Source organism: Oncorhynchus keta, chromosome 22 (assembly GCF_023373465.1).
Source record: "Oncorhynchus keta strain PuntledgeMale-10-30-2019 chromosome 22, Oket_V2, whole genome shotgun sequence".
NCBI classification, from domain to species: Eukaryota; Metazoa; Chordata; class Actinopteri; order Salmoniformes; family Salmonidae; genus Oncorhynchus; species Oncorhynchus keta.
The window spans coordinates 7317224-7338061 of NC_068442.1; the positions used below are offsets into that span (position 1 = coordinate 7317224).

Genomic DNA, 20838 nt, shown 5'->3' on the forward strand with positions numbered 1-20838 from the left:
GTGACATTGGCTGATGTAAAAAGGGCTTTATAAATAAATTTGATTGATTTATGGGTGGTCCTGGGAGTGCATAGGACCGCCCACTCGAAAGCCATGCCTACCCACTGTGTGGCCAGGCCCAGCCAATCAGAATGAGTTTTTCCATACAAAAGGACTTTATTACAGACAGAAATGTTGTTCCAAGCACAAGGTGCATCTGTGTAATGACCATGCTGTTTAATTATCTTATTGATATGCCACACCTGTCAGATGTATGGGTTATCTTGACAAAGGATAAAATGCTCACTAACAGGGATGTAAACAAATTTCCGCCAAAATATTGAGAGAAATAAGCTTCTTGTGTCAATGGAACATTTCCGGGATCTTTTATTTCAGCTCATGAAAAATGGGACCAACACTTTACATGTTGCGTTTATGACTTCAAAGACGAGACGGTTAATTTTCTTTATTTGAAGATGAGCTCTTTGGACATAAAGACAACTGAGCTGCTTCTTCTCTTTCCACATCAGACACTCAGCATAACATTCATAAATTAAGAAAATGAACTGCCATTGCCTGAGGTGACTTTGCCAGCTATTTAAATCTACAAATTCACAACATCTTCCCCATACTTAATCTAATTGAACTAACTGCAGGGTTGCTTTAATAAGAAAAAAATATAGTAATTTGTCCCAAATGGCACCCTATTCCTATAGTGCACCACTTTTGACTACGACCCTATAGGCACTGGTCAAAAGTAGTCCACTATCTAGGGAATAGGGTGCCATTTGGAACAGAGGCAGAATCAAGTCCTTGTGTTGGTTTTCACTACAGCAGAGGAAACCACATGCACAGCATCACCCTGGGGCAAAAACAAATGGAAGAGGAGGATTTAACACTGGAGTCTTAGTGTCAAACAGACATTGTGTGTATTGCTCTACAACCGATGAAGAGAATGACTTTCATGTAAAAATTAACAAGGAAATGATCAAAGCAACGTATCTTTTATGTCCATCCCATCCTCCTCACCCATACTGTAGCTTCATACGAGAGGGAAAGCATTGGGTAATGCTTGAAATGGTCCATAGTTAGGCTAGCCTATGTATATCTTTAAGGTACATTTTTGTAACGGACAGTATTTTGCTGTGTGTTCTCAATATGGTCTGTCTTGGATCCTTTGAGTACGACTAGTTGACAATCAATCTAAACATTGGGGCAATTGACAGAGTTGGGTAGGTAACTTTCTAAATGAAATCCATTACAGTTACTAGTTACCTGTTCAAAATTGTAATCAGTCATTTAACTTTTGGATTACCAAAACTCAGTAAAGTAATATTTTTACTATGTTACTGTTGGATTACTTTCCCCTTAAGAGGTATTAGAAGACAAAAAGGATCCATTAAAACACATCTGGTGTGTCATCATAGTGGTCTCTGACTTGTGGTCAGACTTGCTCAAGAGAAAAACTAAAACGTGCACCTTTTTTTCAATTCTGAATTGAATGTCATTGAGAAAACAGAAAGGTGTCAATGTATTTTTTGCATCAAAAACTGAATTTAAAAGTAATCCAAGAAGTAAACTAGTTTTTCAAAAAGTATCTGGAATCTGATTACAACAGTGTTGCTGGTAAGGTAACAGATGACCGTTTGTAATCAGATTACATGTAACGGATGTAATCAGTTACTCCCCAACCCTGGCAATTAATGTCTAGAGCACTGGTGCAAAAATGGACATAACAGTTTTTTTAAAATACCAATAGACTACCAAACTGAGCTAGTGTTTGAGGAGTAAAACGTATCTGCCTGCAAGCATCTCCATCTACTAGCGCGCAATAACTGAAATGGCACATTTTGCCTAAGGCGGTTTTTGCAATGGCATAATGCATGACGATAGACGTAATTTGGCTTTAATGCCAGGGAGATGTTTAAATATAAAACTATTGGGGAGAAAGACGAGAACACTACAGAACTGAGAGGATCTGCGGGCGCCCTGAATATGCGACAGTTTTATTTAAGAGCCTATCATTTAAATAGGTTTATGGACATTCACAGTATCATTTTATCAAAACGTTACATGTATGTTTTTTTAGGACGAACGTAGCCAATTTTCACACTCCTAAATCCGATGAGTGAGTTATGACAATTGGGAGCAAGATTAAACCGAACACTGCTACCCATGCAGCAGACCAGACTGCTTGCTCTCCGTTGGAATAAAACTGCGATGTTTGCGTGTGAAATAAGAAACAGTGGATCTCATTTTCACCTTGAACTGAGATGTGGCGAGATAGAAAGGGCTGCTCTATTATAACATAATCCTTGCCCTGCAGGCGTTTGAATAGCCCAGAGCAAGAATTCTTCTAGCCCGCTTCTTATTTAGGGACCGACTGGCTTTCTTCTCATAAAACTCGACGGTTTCATCATATCAGAAAAGGAAAGACCCGGACAAAGACAGATATACAGCAAACGACGACCAAACTGGCATAAAACAGCGATACAATTGGAAGGGAGAAGAGATTACTATGTCTTCTCTATCCGTGTCCTCCCAGGTAAGGACGCAATTTGTTTTATTTGTAGTTTTTGGGGGGTAGGCTAGTCTGTCTGACAAATTGAATCTTAAAGACCGGGACGCTCTAAAATCCTTGCGTTGGTGTAGATTTCCAGGGACTAGCCCCAAAGTTTTCAAACATTTGGACTCCAAACGCCAAGAAAAACTAGCCGCCAGTTTTCGGATACTATTGGATTGTGTCAAATGTATTTGTAATATTCTAGTGGAACGGAAGCTTCAGTGACCTGATAGAATCATCACTGGAACGCATCTGATCTTTAAAAAATGCTTGAAACGGTGGATTCAATTTATTGAGATACTGTAGTTTCTATTCGATTCTAGATGCGGGAACTCAAGACGTTCTATTGACCAGCTTGGTGCTCATTCAACAGATCGGGTCTAGCAAAGTGGATAATTGTCATCCGTTATGATTTATGTATTGTAACAGACCCACAATGGGGTTACTTAAATCCAATTTGGATATATTTGGCTGTTTTCGCTGCATAACATTTAGAAGTAATTTAGTCCCTTTTCAGATTTAGAAGCTAAATGCTAACTCCCGTTCGTATAATCTGGTTAGCATAGCTAGCATTCGTGGATGTAGTCCTCTTTTTTTAAAGGTGCTACACATATAATTAAAATGTGCATTGTAAATTCAGAAAGTGTCCATAATATATCTGCCTCTAATAGTGGAATAATACTGTTTTATAGTATTACTTACCCGCCAGTGTTGTGATTGGCTGTGATATTCGCCTATTGATTTCTCCAGCTGGAGCGGCACCTAGTTGTCAAACTGGGAAAACTGTTCTGATTTATTTCCTGGTTGCTAAAATTCTACACTGACATTTTCTGAAATTACAATGCAACATTTTTTTAAATAAATCCTACGTGTAGCACCTTTAACTGTAATGCAGTTGTGTTGGGGTTGACATGTGTTGGGGTTGACATCCATATTACAAACATTATACCCCGATTTTCACTTCAACATATTATGAAATACACATATGAACATTTGGCAATTTTTGCTAGGGGGCAATGAGGAGATTCGCCCCCCTCATGGCAATTCCATTGTTTGGTCATTGACCTCTATACTGCATCTTGTTTGAATTAATGTCTGAAATAATATGCTAAAGAATGTTCAATTTCAAAATATGGGGGGAAAGTATGCAAGTGTTGAGTAGAATCTCTGCAATATTTTTTTTCTCCCACTTGGTTTTATGGCCAGAAATGTGTTTAAAAAATACATTAATAATTGGATTTAATAAAATACTAGTTTCTGACTATGCAGAGGAGACAACGCCCAGGAAATATAGTGAGAACTCTGTGTGCTCTGCTCAGCAGCCCTGGGCATCTTGCCCCTGGCAAAACATTGAATGCAGTTCACCACCTGTTCACCTTTTTACGGTTCAAAGAACCTCTTTACAATGGAGAGACTTGGTGGGGGATGGATGGTTTAATTAATCCAGAAGCTGCACTTGCCCAGTGCCCTGGGGTCATGAACACCCTCTGTTCACCCACTGTGGGCAACTTCAACAACTGTCTGCAGCTTATGAATATTGTATTCATGTTAATTGGGGAACGCTGAGGTTTATGTATCTCTCAAATAATTTGATTGGCTGCGAGCCAGAGTCTAAACCACTGTACAGTCATACACCTCATTTGCTATTGCTTCACGTCATTACACAATCAGTAGCCTAACTTGAATAAAAAGTAGACTTCTCTACTTCACTACTTTTCACTTTACACAGCTCAGGGCAGATGCAGTACACACTTCTATTACAAATACTATCTACACTGCTCAAAAAATAAAGGGACACTAAAATAACACATCCTAGATCTGAATGAATGAAATATTCTTATTAAATACTTTTATCTTTACATAGTTGAATGTGCTGACAACAAAACCACAAAAATGATCAATGGAAATCAAATTTATCAACCCATGGAGGTCTGGATTTGGAGTCACACTCAAAATTAAAGGGGAAACCACACTACAGGCTGATCCAACTTTGATGTAATGTCCTTAAAACAAGTCAAAATGAGGCTCAGTAGTGTGTGTGGCCTCCACGTGCCTGTATGACCTCCCTACAATGCCTGGGAATGCTCCTGATGAGGTGGCGGATGGTCTCCAGAGGGATCTCCTCCCAGACCTGGACTAAAGCATCCGCCAACTCCTGGACAGTCTGTGGTGCAACGTTGGTGGATTTTTTAAATGTTTAATTTGACCTTTATTTAACCAGGCAAGTCAGTTAAGAACACATTCTTATTTTCAATGACGGCCTGGGAACAGTGGGGTAACTGCCTGTTCAGGGGCAGAACGACAGATTTGTACCTTGTCAGCTCGGGGGTTTGAACTCGCAACCTTCCGGTTACTAGTCCAACGCTCTAGCCACTAGGCTGGAGCGAGACATGATGTCCCAGATGTGCTCAATTGGATTCAGGTCTGGGGAACGGGCGGGCCAGTCCATAGCATCAATGCCTTCCTCTTGCAGGAACTGCTAACACACTCCAGCCACATGAGGTCTAGCATTGTCTTGCATTAGGAGGAACCCAGGGCCAACCGCACCAGCATATGGTCTAACAAGGGGTCTGAGGATCTCATCTCGGTACCTAATGGCAGTCAGGCTACCTCTGGCGAGCACATGGAGGGCTGTGCGGCCCCCCAAAGAAATGACTGCCACCCCAAACCATGACTGACCCACCGCCAAACCGGTCATGCTGGAGGATGTTGCAGGCAGCAGAACGTTCTCCACGGCAGGCAGCAGAACGTTCTCCACGGCGTCTCCAGACTATCACGCCTGTCACATGTGCTCAGTGTGAACCTGCTTTCATCTGTGAAGAGCCCAGGGCGCCAGTGGCGAATTTGCCAATCTTGGTGTTCTCTGGCAAATGAAAAACGTCCTGCACGGTGTTGGGCTGTAAGCACAACCCCCACCTGTGGACGTCGGGCCCTCATACCACCCTCATGGAGTCTGTTTCTGACCGTTTGAGCATACACATGCACATTTGTGGCCTGCTGGAGGTCATTTTGCAGGGCTCTGGCAGTGCTCCTCCTTGCACAAAGGCGGAGGCAGTGGTCCTGCCTCCATGCTCTGGACACTACGCTGACAGACACAGCAAACCTTCTTGCCACAGCTTGCATTGGTGTGCCATCCTGGATGAGCTGCACTACCTGAGACACTTGTGTGGGTTGTAGACTCAGTCTCATGCTACCACTAGAGTGAAGGCACCGCCAGCATTCAAAAGGGACCAAAACATCAGCCAGGAAGCATAGGAACTGAGAAGTGGTCTGTGGTCACCACCTGCAGAACCACTCCTTTATTGGGGGTGTCTTGCTAATTGCCTATAATTTCCACCTGGTGTCTATTCCATTTGTACAACAGGATGTGAAATGTATTGTCAATCAGTGTTGCTTCCTAAGTGGACAGTTTGATTTCACAGAAGTGTGATTGACTTGGAGTTACATTGTGTTGTTTAAATGTTCCCTTTATTTTTTTGAGCAGTGTATTTCCATGTGTTCCTGTAGGAGGGAAGAAGCATGTCCAGGATGTCTATGAGTCGTTCTCCAGTTTCTCCAATGAATGCCCAGGGCATCCCATCACCGGCCCAGCTGACTAAAGCCAACGCCCCGGTCCACATCGACGTGGGAGGACACATGTACACCAGCAGCCTGGGTACTCTCACCAAATACCCAGAGTCTAGGTAAGAGTATAAGGCCATGAAGCATAGCACCACCATCATGGCAATGTGAATAATTTCCTCATGGAAAATAATGTATTATTGATTCAATACTAACTTTTTCCCCCCTATGGAATAAAATGTCAGGTTCATGAATAGGTCTATTGACTGTGCATTATGACTGATACGTTATTCAATTACTTCTAGAAATCCACATAGCATCGTGTTGAAATGCAAGCAGCTTGGTATCCATGGTAATTGGTCTGAGAGTAAGCAAATACAGAGCGAGGGCAGAGAGAGAAAGGAAAAGAGTAGATTTTAATTGCTTTTTGGAAGACAAAGAGAGAGTGGAGAAGGCTGAGCTGTCTGGAGCTGTGAGGTGAGACTCCTGCTGGAAGAGGAGAGGACCACCTCAGGCATAGGGGAGAAGAAAGATGAGTACTGTGCAGTTGGCATCGATTTAGAGGGGGAGAGCGAGAGAGAGAGAGAGAGAGAGAGAGAGAGAGAGAGAGAGAGAGAGAGAGATGTATTCAACCCAGTATGTGATTTCGATGTCATAGTAGACCCAATTCATTTTCTGTACTAAAATAAACTTTGTAGCCCACTTCCTGCCTAAAATGTAGGCCTACATGACTTACATCACTCTCAAGGAATGATCAACTACACTAGAAACAATTTTTACGCTTCACTAAACATACTTCAAGTACTACTTGATTCATAGTATTAATCTAGAGCTCTTAACCATTGTCTTTCTCTCCAGAATCAGTCGTCTGTTTAACGGAACAGAGCCCATTGTACTGGACAGCTTGAAGCAGCACTACTTCATCGACAGGGATGGAGATATATTCAGATACATCCTCAGCTTCCTCAGGACCTGCAAACTACTGCTCCCAGAGGACTTCAAGGTACAGTTCACAATGCAGCGGGACAACACTTGTCCAAAATAGCTCACATCTCACCAAAAGAGTAAAATGGGCCTAATACATTACTTTATTATCACCCGAGCATAGTTAAACCAAACCAACTTTGTTACTTATGCATAAACTTGCCTGAGGTGTGAATACTTGTTTTATTTCTGAGCTAATGCCTAGGCTAACACAGTCTATTAACCAGGTATTACTTAATTTCCCAACTTTTTTTGTACACATACAAACACATACAAACTTATACCCATTTCAGACCTCAAATGTGGTATGTTACCTGTAAAAATACAAGGCAATATTTATATGACCCCCCCTTCAAACAGCTGCTATTTACCACTGTTGTGGAATGATCAGAATTAGTTGGGTAACATAGATAAGATGTGTTATTTTCATGATATGCTTATGAGTTATTTCTCATAAGAATGTATTTTGTTGTACTATAGCGGTGGCCATTGGCAGTTATCTGTTCTATGTCAGGACTAAGTTGCATGGGCCACAGAGAGGGGAGAGGTCAAGGGGTCATCATGTGTAAACATATATTTTCGGTGTGGCAGTGACTCCATACTTTTCCCATGGGGGGGGAAAGAGGGTGGCAATGTCTGGAATCATTCTATGCTCACTCTTTGTTGACCTACAGGGTCACTCTCCTCTCTGTGAGTTTGTCATCTGATTGGTTGTATTTAGAATTGGTTCTATCTAAATGACAATTTGATATATATCATAGGGTGGGGGTAATGTCTTGGTACCATTTTGTACCAAGGACGAGAGATAAGAGCTTTGTTTAGGAGACCAAACTGAACGATAATTTATAGCCCACTCTGTCTGACTAGGGGATATTCTCTCTGAAGTAAGGTTTTTTCTCTCTGTGTAAGTTCCTAAGACCTGTGTTTTGTCATGTTGTCTAGGAGGGGGTGGATCTTTGCTATAAAGGATCCCATTTGCCATTGTGTAAAGCACTCTCAACTTTTCATTAGAGATACTGAACTGTTGAAAGTCAAAATGCTATTGCAAAAGCTTAATTATTATTAAAGGTGAAGGTTAAGCATAACTCTGACTCGTGTGTGATTTGCTCTCTCATCAGTTGGTAATTAAGGAAATTTCCACGACACCACTTATTTGCAGCTATACCCCTTTTAATAATACAGTGTACATTCGGAAAGTATTCAGACCCCTTGACTTTTTCCACAATTTGATACGTTACAGCCTTATCCTAAAATGTATTTATTTTTTTTATTTTTAATCTTTTTAATCTACACACAATACCCCATAATGAAAAATACATTTTGACATTTTTGCAAATGTATATTAAAAAACAAACCTGACAGTTAAATAAGTATTCAGACCCTTTACTCAGTACTTTGGTGAAGCATCTTTGGCAGCGATTACAGCATTGAGTCTTCTTGAGTATGACGCTACAAGCTTGGCTCACCTGTGTATGAGGAAGTTATTCTATGCAGATCCTCTCAAGCTCTGTCAGGTTGGATGGGGAGCTTCGCTGCACAGCTATTTTCAAGTCTCTCCAGAGATGTTAGATCGACTTCAAGTCCAGGCTCTGGCTGGGCCACTGAAGGACATTCAGAGACTTGTCCCGAAGCCTCTCGTGTTGTCTTGGCTGTGTGCTTAGGGTCGTTGTCCTGTTGGAAGGTGAACCTTCACCCCAGTTTGAGGTCCTGAGCGCTCTGGAGCAGGTTTTCATCAATGATCCCTCTACTTTGCTCCATTCATCTTTCCCTCGATTCTGACGAGTCTCCCAGTACCTGCCCCTGAAAAACATTCCCACAGTTTGATGCTGTCACCACCATGCTTCACCGTAGGGATGGTGCCAGGTTTCCTCCAGACATGACGCTTGGCAGTTCAGTCTTAGTTTAATCAGACCAGAGAATCTTGTTTCTCATGGTCTGAGAGCCCTTTAGGTGCCTTTTGGTAAACTCCAGGTGGGATGTCATGTGCCTTTCACTGAGGAGTGGCTTCCGTCTGGCCACTCAACCATAAAGGCCTGATAGGTGGAGTGCTGCAGAGATGGTTGTGCTTCCGGAAGGTCAATTCCTTTGACCTCATGGCTTTGGTTTTTGCTCTGACATGCACTGTCAACTGTAGGACCTTATTTATATAGGTATGTGCCTTTCCAAATGATATCCAATCAATTGAATTTACCACAGGTCGACATCTCGAGGACGATCAATGGAAACAGGATGCACCTGAGCTCAATTTTGAGTCTCATAGCAAAAGTGTCTGAATACTTATGTAAATATTTTTCATAAATTAGCAAACATTTGTAAAAAAAAAAAATAAAAAAAAATAATATGTTTTACTTTGTCATGACTTTGTCATTATCACACAGACCCAATACCTGTATTTTGGTTACAGGGTCTGGGAAAATGCAGGAATCATGACTAGGTCTTTAGGTGGCTTTTCATTTTTTTTCCCCCATGTTCTTTCTCTACCCATTCCAGATATACAAAAAAAGCTGGTCTGAAAATGCAGGCTTGGTAAAAATTTGTGGGATTTTGTTCTGTGTATGAAATAATAGTGTCTCTCACAGTGATTTCAGGATGGTTATGCAGACATGACCGTAAAGTCATACAAATGATCCCGCAGTACCCAGAAACACATCGTTAGCTTAATTCTCACAGTGTGCCACTATAGGCACTCTGTGTGCGTAAACTGCAGGTATTCAAACACTTTAATCAGTTATCCATTATGCCTTGGGCTTCTACAGGGGCCAGTTCTGCATGGCTGGAAGTAGGGGCATTGTGTGTTCTGCTAAATTGATGTGTGAGGAGGGTGTGTGTGTGCATGTGTGAGTGTGTGTGTGTGTCCTTCTCTGTAGTTAGTGTGGCTGTGTTATTCTGTCCTTTGCACAGGATGACTAAAGTGCCCTGCAGATAGAGCCCTCATTTTTTATAAAACACATCTATCCCTCGCTTCAAGCCTATGAAGGGAGGGGGAGCTAAGGAGGCAGGCTTTGATACAGAGAGGAGCCTGCGGGGTTAGCAGCTCTGTGTACGCCTGTTGTCAGAAGCAGTATGGCGCAAAGGCAGATAGAGGCGGCTCCCTCTGTTTCACATGCAGTAATTCTCAGCAGAAGTTTCTGTGTTTGTGTGCATGTCTATGTGCCGCAGTGCTGTCATAATATAGGGCATGCAAGGGGACGATACAGGGGAGAGTGAGATGGAAAGACATGTCTTCCCTTTCAAAAGGAGATTGCAGTTAGAGTGCAGTATGTTGCACATACTGCTGCACCCCAAATAATATATATATAATATATATATATATTTTTTTTTACTGCAGTAATTTTGCAGTGTAACTGCAGTTCAACTGCTGTACACTGCGGTTATTCTGCTATCACTGAGTCCAAAATACCAGTCGACTGCAGTTACTGCACTTTTACAGCAGTTTTAAAACCGCAATCTTTGATAAACATTTGGTATTAATAAATCCATCACATTCATTCAACAGAAGTAAATACTTACAGTTGAAGTCAGAGGTTTACATGCACTTAGATTGTAGTCAACCACCACACATTTCTTGTTAACAAACTATAGTTTTGGCAAGTCGGTTAGGACATCTACGTTGTGCATGACACAAGTAATTTTTCTAACAATTGTTTACAGACAGATTATTTAACTTATAATTCACTGTATCACAATTCCAGTGGGTCAGAAGTTTACATAAACTAAGTTGACTGTGCCTTTAAACAGCTTGGAAAATTCCAGAAAATGATGTCATGGCTTCAGAAGCTTTTGATGGGCTAATTGACATCATTTGTAGACCTCCACAAGTCTGGTTCATTCTTGGGAGCAATTTCCAAATGCCTGAAGGTACCACGTTCATCTGTACAAACAATAGTATGCAAGGATAAACACCATGGGACCATGCAGCCGTCATACCGCTCAGGAAGGAGATTCGTTCTGTATCCTAGAGATGAATGTACTTTGGTGCGAAAAGTTCAAATCAATCCCAGAACAACAGCAAAGGACCTTGTGAAGATGCGGGAGAAAATGGGTACAAAAGGCCGCTCAGCAAGGAAGAAGCCACTGTTCCAAAACCGCCATCAAAAAGCCAGACTACGGTTTGCAACTGCACATGGGGACAAATATCATACTTTTTGGAGAAATGTCCTCTGGTCTGATGAAACAAAAATATAACTGTTTGGCCATAATGACCATTGTTATGTTTGGAGGAAAAAGGGGGATGCTTGCAAGCTGAAGAATACCATCCCAACTTTGAAGCACGGCGGTGGCAGCATCATGTTGTGGGGGTTCTATTCTGCAGGAGGGACTGGTGCACTTCACAAAATAGATGAGGGAGAAAAATGATGTGGATGTATTGAAGCAACATCTCAAGACATGGTCGTAAATGGGTCTTCCAAATGGACAATGACCCCAAGCATACTTCCAAAGTTGTGGCAAAATGGCTTAAGAACAACAAAGTCAAGGTATTGGAGTGGCCATTACAAAGCCCTGACCTCAATCAAATAGAAGATTTGTGGGCAGAACTGAAAAAGCGTGTGCGAGCAAGGAGGCCTACAAACCTGACTCAGTTGCACCAGCTCTGTCAGGAGGAAGGGGCCAAAATTCACCTAACTTATTGTGGGACGCTTGTGGAAGGCTACCCGAAATGTTTGACCCATGTTAAACAATTTAAAGGCAATGCTTTCAAATACTAATTGAGTGTATTCTGACCCATTGGGAATGTGATGAAATAAATAAAAGCTGAAATAATCACTCTCTACTATTATTCTGACATTTCACATTCTTAAAATAAAGTGGTGATCCTAAGATGGACATTTTACTAGGATTAAATGTCAGGAATTGTGAAAAGCTGAGTTTAAATGTACTTGGCTGAGGTGTACGTAAACTTCAACTGTGTGTGTGTGTGTTCAAAGGACAATTGGGCTAGGGGGTACAATATCACATTACACAAGGACCTTAAGGGACATAAACACACTTTAGAATTCTAACAGCCTTTTTTGTTGGTAAGTTTATTTGTATAAAAAAAAAAGCAAGTTAAGAAAATGTAATGTTTTGTTTGTAAATGTATTTGTTTAACTCGTGGGTAAAGAATCCAAGCAGTACATATCTCCATAATGGTCTACAATCAGAAATGTGTTCAATTATAAGTCTGCTGATGTCTTGCCAGAGATTCCTTACATGAATACAATGCCAAAAAAGATGCACCATTTCTGGGTGGTCATTACAAAATGTACAATTTGAATGCATGTTTTTATTTTTTATTTAAAACTTTATATCATTGTTGGCAGGATAATATTTATTAATAATTTGAATAGAAACTTCCTTAATTTTGTTAAGTATGTATGTGGCAACATTCAACCTTTCCACCAACATATATTGTCAATGAAACCAAAAAGGCATGACATAAGATACAACATCCTGTTGAAAAAATGATTTATTTCTAGAGCTCCAACTTCCCGATCTGAAGATCACTAATGTCATGAGTTCCCAGTTGTCTTGAAAGCAGCACAAGATGCTGTAGCAGCAATGCTTGAGCTGTCTGACAGATTTTCCGCTCACAGGCTCTGTATCTGTACACTGAACGTGTGTGATAAGATACTGTACATAACGAATATATTGTACACACACGCAATTCCACTAAATGATGCTAATTAACCTATGGACCGATAAACATGACCAGTCAACTGTATTTCCATGAATAGATATTTCTTATTCTCCTGGACAATTGGTGGCACCAATTTTATTTATCAGACAAAAGCCAGCTATTACCAGCTAATGGAAACCCTGGTGTGTTCATGTGTTTTGTGTATGTTTTCTTGTGGGTGTGTATCCTTGCTTATGTGTTTCTACTATGACAGGACTTCTCCCAGCTATACGAGGAGGCTCGCTATTACCAACTGACACCCATGGTCCGCGAGCTGGAGCGCTGGCAGACGGAGCAGGAGGGCCAGAAGAGACCGCCCTGCGAGTGCCTGGTGGTCCGAGTGACCCCTGACCTGGGGGAGAGGATTGCCCTCAGCGGAGGGAAGGTGCTCATCGAAGAGATCTTCCCCGAGACTGGAGACGTCATGTGTAACTCTGTGAATGCCGGCTGGAACCACGACCCCACGCATGTAATCCGATTCCCTCTCAACGGCTACTGCAGGCTCAACTCAGTTCAGGTACGGACGGTGATATAGTTGTAGTTCTATAGGTCAATTCTGTTCTGATGTGGATTCAGGTAAACGCCGCTGAGTGTATCAAACATTAGGATCAACTTCCTAATATTGAGTTGCACCCTCCCCTTTTGACTTAAGAACAGCCTCAATTCTCCGGGGCATGGACTCGACGAGGTGTCGAAAGCGTTCCACAGGGTCCAAGAATGGTCCACTGGCCCACGCTTCCCACAGTTGTGCCAAGTTGGCTGGATGTCCTTTGGGTGGAGGACCGTTCTTGATACACACGGGAAAGTGTTGAGCGTGAAAAACCCAGCAGCTTTGAAGTTCTGGACACAAAACCGGTGTGCCTGGCACCTACTACAGGACCCCGTTTCACTTAGTGCCTTCGGGAAAGTATTCAGCCCCCTTTGACCTTTCTCCACATCTTGTCACGTTACAGCCTTATTCTAAAATGGATTAAGGTCTCCAAGAACAGTGGCCATTCATTCTTAAATGGAAGAGAAAAACGACAACTATTTAATATATTTTAGAATAAGGCTGTAACGATAACAAAATGTGGGAAAAGTCCAGTGGTTTGAATACTTCCCGAAGGCACTGTACATCTTTTGTCTTGCCTATTCACCCTCGGAATGGCACACGTACACAATCCACGTCAATTGTCTCGAGGCTTACAAGTCCTTTTAACTGGTCTCCTCCAATTGATCTACACTGGTTTTTGAAGTGGATTTTACAAGGGACATCAATAAAGGATCATAGCTTTCCCCTATATTCACCTGGTCAGTCTTAATGTTTTGTGTACACCGCGGATCGGGTCAGCAATGCCGAAGACTAAAAGTCAACTCTGTAACATGGCCGATTGACTTACTTCAGTTACTTTGCAAACCCAGTTTAAAATGTTTAAGTTCTTAATAGGCTAAACTCAGTTCGGGTGCAGGGATGTAGTTATAGGTCAACTCTGTTCTTATATGGCTCCTGGTCAACTCTATTATACATACTTTTGGTCACCTGCTCGTCGAACATCTCATTCCAAAATCATGGGCATTAATAGGGACTTCGTCCCCCTTTTGCTGCTATAATAGCCTCCACTCTCCTGGGAAAGCTTTCCACTAGATGTTGGAACATTGCTGCGGAGACTTGCTTCCATTCAGCCACAAGAGCATTACTGTGGTCTGGCACAGATGTTGGGCGATAAGGCCTGGCTCGCAGTCGGCATTCCAAAAAAGTTTTCAATGGGGTTAAGGTCAGGTCTCTGTGCAGACCAGTCAAGTTCTTCCACACAGATCTCGACAAACCATTTCTGTATGGACCTCGCTATGTGCATGGGGGCATTGTCATTCTGAAGCAGGAAAGGGCCTTCCCCAAACTGTTGCCACAAAGTTGGAAGCACAGAGTCGTCTAGAATGTCATTGTATGCTTAATGCTGTAGCGTTAAGATTTACCGAGGACAGCCCGCACTCGGCGGTCCCGTTCTGAGCTTGTGTGACCTACCACTTCGCGGGTGAGCCGTTCCCACTTCACAATTACAGCACTTACAGTTGATGGGGGCAGCTCTAGCAGGGCAGAAATTTGACAATTACTTGTTGGAAAGGTGGAATCCTATGACGGTGCCATGTTGAAAGTCACTGAACTCTTCAGTAAGGCCGTACTACTGCCAATGTTTGTCTATGGAGATTGCAGGGCTGTGTGCTCGATTTTTATCCGTCAGCAACGGGTGTGGCTGAAATGGCAGCATCCACTCATTTGAAAGGGTGTCCACATACTTTTGTGTATACTGTATAGCGTACAAGGAAGAGGGTACTCGGCACTATAACTTATGTCTAAAAACCCTGTCGGACTCTCCTGTGCTCCCTGCAGGTTCTGGAGAGGTTGTTCCAGAAGGGTTTCAGCGTGACGGCGTCATGTGGCGGCGGAGTTGACTCCTCCCAGTTCAGCGAGTACGTCCTGTGTCGCGAGCTCCGCAGGGGTCAGCCCACCGACACCACCATCCACATCAAACAAGAGCCTCTGGACTAGGTTGGGAGGAACAGAGGGACCTGTGACAGATCAACACGTCCGGTGCTGATTTTCGAGTCCTATTTACACAACTTTAACAGTGGAAAAACACACAAGGACTCTTCCTGCTTGGGAATATAATTTGCCAGTGGCAATGTAGACTGGACTAGCAAGATGTGAGAGGGTTGTGATTCTATGGAGAGTCAACGACACGAAAGGGATCCTCTGAGATGAGTCTGTCTGAGGTGAGCTCGTTAGCTCTGTTTGTATGGAACTCTTACTGCTGCCATTTCCAACAGATATACAGTATCTATCAGGATCCAAGTGAAACGGTCCGTGACTTCTGGGCTGTTGACAACTAGGAGGAAATAGCTCTAGTAATATGGTGCTCAATTCCAGCTTAGGTTTAACTGGGGACTCCTGTTCAAGCCTCAGGATGGGTCTACTGGTATGACCGATGACCTCCACTTGAGAGCCATTATGGCTGCGTTTACACAGGCAGCCCAATTCTGATCTTTTGTCCAATGATTGGTAAACTGTATAAATGCAACCAAAAAGGGCCATGCCCTACCGCAGGAAGAACAGAACATGTCTGTGTTTGCCTCATTTCTTGACGACTTCCTACCCAAGATCTGACTGTAACGTGTAGGTATTTGTTCAATTAAATGTCAAATGGACAATATGGGGTTTCCAATTTGTGTATATATACAGTACCAGTTAAAAGTTTGGACACCTACTCATTCAAGGGTTTTTCTTTTTTGTACTTAAAAAAAACATTTTTTACATTGTAGAATAAGAGTGAAGACATCAACATTCTGAAATAACAAGTATGGAATCATGTAGTAACCAAAACAAGTGTTAAATCAAAATATTTTATTTGAGATTCTTCAAAGCCAGCCTTTGCCTTGATGACAGCTTTGCACACTCTTTGCATTCTCCCAACCAGCTTTGAGGTAGTCGGGGTGTATACAGATAAAGGCCCAAGTCCATATTATGGCAAGAACAGCTCAAATAAGCAAAGAGAAACTACAATCCTTCATTAGAAACACGCACAGTGGACATTAGACTGGTAGAAATCTGTATTTTGGTCAGATGGGTGCAAATGTGAGATTTTTGGTTCCAACCGTAGGTGAACGGATTATCTCTGCATGTGTAGTTCCCAAGTGAAGCATTGAGGTGGTGGTGCAGGGGTGCTTTGCTAGTGACACGGGTCTGTGATTTATTTATAATTCAAGGCACACTTAACCAGCATGGTTACCACAGCATTCTGCAGCTATATGCCCTCCCATCTGGTTTGCACTTAGTCCCACTATCATTTGTTTTTCAACAGGACAATGACCCAACACACCTTCAGGCTGTGTAAGGGCACTTTGACCAAGGAGAGTGATGGAGGGCTGCATCAGATGACCTGGCCTCCAATCACCCGACCTCAACCCAATTGCTTGGGATGATTTCGAGCGCAGAGTTAAGGAAAAGAAGACAACAAGTGGTCAGCATATGTGGGAACTCCTTGAAGCTGGTTGAGAGAATGCCAAGAGTGTGCAAAACTGTCAAAGGGTGACTACTTTTGAAGAATCTCAAATATTTGTAACACTTTTTTTGGTTACATGATTCCATTGTTTTGATGTCTTCACTATTCTACAATGTAGAAAAGTCAAAATAAAAACCTTTTGAATGAGTAGGTGTCAACTTTTGACTGGTACTAATGTAAAACTTTCCTGACAAATGTTCATGATGTGAAAACTGGGATTTTGTATGTGGTGCACATTTCACAGATTTAACTGCAATTTCAGTTAATATTTAAGGTATGTTTGCTTAGTCATTTTTGTTTGTGCAGCTATATTGATAACTGTTTTTGTTTTACTATTCTCTCGTGGACAGCCAAGTAGCTGGGAGATTTTGGTTCTGGGTTGCCAAACTCAACCTGGCACAAAGTGCCTTCAGAAAGTATTCAGACCCCTGGACTTTTCCCAAATTTTGTTACGTTACAGCCTTATTCTAATATGGATAAAATCATCCACCCCACCCCCCCTCAATCAACACACAATACCCCACAATGAAATAACAAAAACAGGTTGTCTCATAGCAAAGGGGCTGAATACTAATGTAAATAAGGTATGTTTTTATTTAATACATTTGCAGTAAAAAATTTTTTTACCTGTTTTCGCTTTGTCATTATGGGGTATTTTGTTAAGATTGAGAAGAAAAAAAAGTCTTATTCTAACGTAACAATGTGGAAAAAGTAATTGGGTCTGAATACTTTCCGGATGTACTGTACCGTCAAAGAAATCCGGCTGTGTACTTTGTCACTTTCTTTATTCATTTTTTTTGCAAAGGTACAAACAATAGTAAAATTGCATCGCCTGAAATGCGTCAGGTTTGAATACACAGATAGTAGGAAATATAAATAGTCACAAAAATGTGTCCTTCAACAGATGGTACTGTAGCTAGGTGCTAAGACCCAGACTCTTAACACCACAGCTGTATCTCATTGATCAATTAGAACTATGCACTATATAAACAAATGCCTGTTACAGTAAAAAAATACATTTAAAGCATTAAAAACCTTCAGTCATTCCAAAGTCAAACTGGGGGGGAAAAAAGCACTTTCGTCCCCCCAAAAAATGAGCAGTTGTATACAATTAGCATTAGAAAAATACTTGCTCGATCGCTACGACAGATCATTTTGATGTTGATCAGCGTTAACATAGCAAAGCACACTGTAGATCTTGTTTGCGCGGTGCTGCAAGAGACTGACTTTCCAGGTGGGGGAAAAAAAAAGAAAAATAAAATCCTGGATGGAATTTTAAGGTCTTGAGAAGAAAATGATAGGAATGGTGCTCAATATGACAATGTTTGTTGACGTTTTTATTTCATTAGCCTGAGTGAGTGTATAAGAGAGCCAGCTCCCTGTTCTGTGCTGAGCTTGAGTCTGAATAATAATATCTTAAAATGGCTACTGGTAATTTATCTAGATTCACGGTCTACAATAGGAGAGACGGGTCTTTGTATGAACCCTATATAAACTGAGTTGGCTCTTTACACACACACACAAAAATATAATCTTATGTTTCACTATTCTGCCATAACACCTATCAGACATGCTGCGCAGTAACATCGTAATACGAACCCTATAAACCACCATGTATACCAGCCGAACCTGGGTCAAATTAAGGTGCGCTTGATTTAGCTTGGCGTTTGCATTTAATGGGACTATTCCATTGGTTCTACTGTACCAGGCAAACTAAATCGAGCACAGCTCAATCATTTGAAAGTATTTGACCCAGGTCTGGAACTAGTAAGTACTCTATGTATTTGTTGTTTTAAAATGAGGCATCACAGTACTCTGTACATTTATCTGACAATAGATTTCTCTAACATTCACTATAGGGTGTGGTGAATTAAAACCTGTAGTTTCTAACGCCGTACTTACTTGTATGGTACATAAAATGCAAACATTATCTTTCAATTTGAAATGGTTCCTTTTCAATGTTTGGAAAAACGTAGATAACACAAGTGTTTGTAGGTTTTGATCTGGAGAGCACAGATCCTACCCAGGGTGACCAAACAATCCTCTTGAAAATCCAGTCAAAACTATCTGTGGTGTGATGTAACATCCTTCGTGAGTAGCCATTGGGCTAAAATAGCAAGGATCCTGACACAAATCTTACAACTGTAGGTTTTGTTTAAGAATTACGCAACGGTTTGGGACAGACTCAAAAGGCACCTTGTCAGGTACATAGCAGGAGTCATTGTAAAAAATGAGTGTGCGCCCGCCTGCCAGCATCGAAGCTCTCAGCATTGTAAAGCACACAGCTAGTGAATGAGACTAGACTTGATGTGAGAACAATGATGTGGCCAAGTGAAAGAGTAGAGCCAGCAGTGTACCTGTCCAAAGGGGCTATATGATCAGGGGGCAACGTTGGGGTGGCGTGGGGTTGCTTAGTATCAGATTAGGGGGATAAAGGATAGTGTGGTACGGGAACGTGTGCGTGTGTGTGTGTGTATGTATATATATATTGGGGTAAAGGGGAAACCTGTCACAAATTTGTATTGGGTCAAGTCCAGAACCCTGGGGGACTCCACTACTTCAGGAGAGCCTTATAGAGCAGTAAGGACCGGGATGTGACTCTCTCCTGCTCCAGGCAGAAGATAAAGTCCCTGAGATTGACTCGCGTGATCCGCTGACGGAGCTGTTGGCGGGAGGAGGCGGCTGTGGAAGAGCCGGCCCCTGAACCCAAAGCAACCTGAGGAGAAAAAGGGACGGCATTACAATAGTTAGACCTGCTAGTAAGTGATTTAGGGTCATTTCGATTGATTTAAAATATGTGTTGGTGATATCCAGCCTGTGTGCCAACATCGAGGCTCAAGCAATAGTAATGCAGGCTGGGGGAACAAGCGATGTGGTCTAACCAGAGAAATGTCAATTCACTGTCACCTATCCTGTCCCACTCACTAAGCTTTGACAGCCCAGGCTTGTGCGTACGTCACCACAGTTTCATACAAGGTGTGTGTACAGCTGGAGGGAAGCGGTCCCACCCTTACCTTGCACACTAAATGCCATGCTCTCTCCATTTTGGGACAACTCCAACAAACTCAAAAGAGCAGCAATTACCAATGTGATATCACACAGTGTGGGTTGGGTTGATGCTGCGTGGTGCACACTACTGAAATATCCTGAGGCTTGTTTAATGGGGTGACAAGATTGTACATGTCTTAGTGAACTCCGTGACATTGTGCCCAACTGAATAGCCCTGTAATGTATCCTGGAACGGATAGGCTACAAGCCAGTCAGCGGTTCCTTAACTGGGGCCTGGTGTTGACAATGGGTACATTTCATTATCGGGGCTCAAGGGGAAAAACATTTGGGAACTAGAAAATGTCTTTCATGAAATGGCCATTTTGTGAAACAATGGTGGTTCCTATTATGTAAAATGAGTTTAGTACCAAATTCTACTTCTATGTGCAGAGAGCCTGAGGGGGGAGCTGACACTGGAGGATTGGAATAAGGCTCCAGGTTCATACAGGAACACAATCAGAGCATTATACAGCTTAACAGCCTGCAGGTGTGGTAACCTCCTGCACACACGCGCCACACACACACACACACATGGGTGTGTACTCCATACTGGCACAATGAATGCCCAACATCACACACCCAGTGGAGACACTCCAATCAAGCGTGATGGGTTGCACGAGATCACCGTTCCGACTCAAATCAGTCAAAGATCCTCTTTTGATATAACTCTGACCGGTCTGACCACTCAGGAAACTTGTTCACATTAGGTACGATGGAAGTTGGCCGTGGATAAATAACTTTTCTCTATTGAGAAGAACGCATTACAAATGTTATTTCATTCTCTGACTTAAAGGCCAAATTCATTCCGATCAGATCCGCCTTATATAGCAGATACACAAATATTTCTGATTGAGCTCCTGAAAATCTCATTAAAAAAAATCTGACAGCTGACAAATGCAAATCTTTATGAATACAGGAATTGTCTTACATTTACATTTAAGTCATTTAGCAGACGCTCTTATCCAGAGTCTTCAAGGTGCATAGTTGAAAAGGGGCGATCGGATTGAATC

At 42.1% G+C, this 20838-nt stretch overlaps 2 protein-coding genes across 4 annotated transcripts in view; one reads left to right on the forward strand and one right to left on the reverse strand.

Annotated features, from left to right (window-relative positions):
* Positions 1-1752: 1752 nt before the first annotated feature.
* On the forward strand, positions 1753-17397 carry LOC118400982 (BTB/POZ domain-containing protein kctd15-like). 2 transcript variants are annotated; one of them, XR_008075297.1, is made up of 6 exons: positions 1753-2524; positions 6050-6225; positions 6962-7106; positions 12958-13260; positions 15112-15494; positions 16580-17397. XR_008075297.1 is itself a non-coding variant. In XM_035798049.2 (5 exons), exons 1-5 carry the CDS (start codon positions 2498-2500, stop codon positions 15268-15270), a joined length of 810 nt encoding a protein of 269 aa, XP_035653942.1. In that variant the 5' UTR covers positions 1753-2497; the 3' UTR covers positions 15271-15931. The 2 variants fall into 2 exon arrangements, 1 of the variants encoding a protein (XP_035653942.1); XM_035798049.2 differs by lacking the exon at positions 16580-17397 and having other exon boundaries at positions 15112-15931.
* Positions 17398-17548: 151 nt separating this feature from the next.
* Positions 17549-20838, reverse strand: part of LOC118400983 (transcription initiation factor TFIID subunit 4-like) — a 28689-nt gene continuing 25399 nt past the window's right edge. For both annotated transcript variants that reach the window (XM_035798051.1, XM_035798050.1), the window contains exon 15: positions 17549-19496. In XM_035798051.1, coding sequence (XP_035653944.1) covers positions 19335-19496 — 162 coding nt within the window. In that variant the 3' untranslated portion in view covers positions 17549-19334. The remainder of the gene's footprint in view (positions 19497-20838) is intronic.

Bases quoted from the DNA above. Each gene is read 5' to 3' on its own strand.
- LOC118400982 (XM_035798049.2), top strand. From the start codon at position 2,498: ATGTCTTCTCTATCCGTGTCCTCCCAG. The intron at 6,226-6,961 runs GTAAGAGTATAA...CTTTCTCTCCAG, and splicing joins ACCAAATACCCAGAGTCTAG to AATCAGTCGTCTGTTTAACG. The intron at 7,107-12,957 runs GTACAGTTCACA...CTACTATGACAG, and splicing joins TGCTCCCAGAGGACTTCAAG to GACTTCTCCCAGCTATACGA.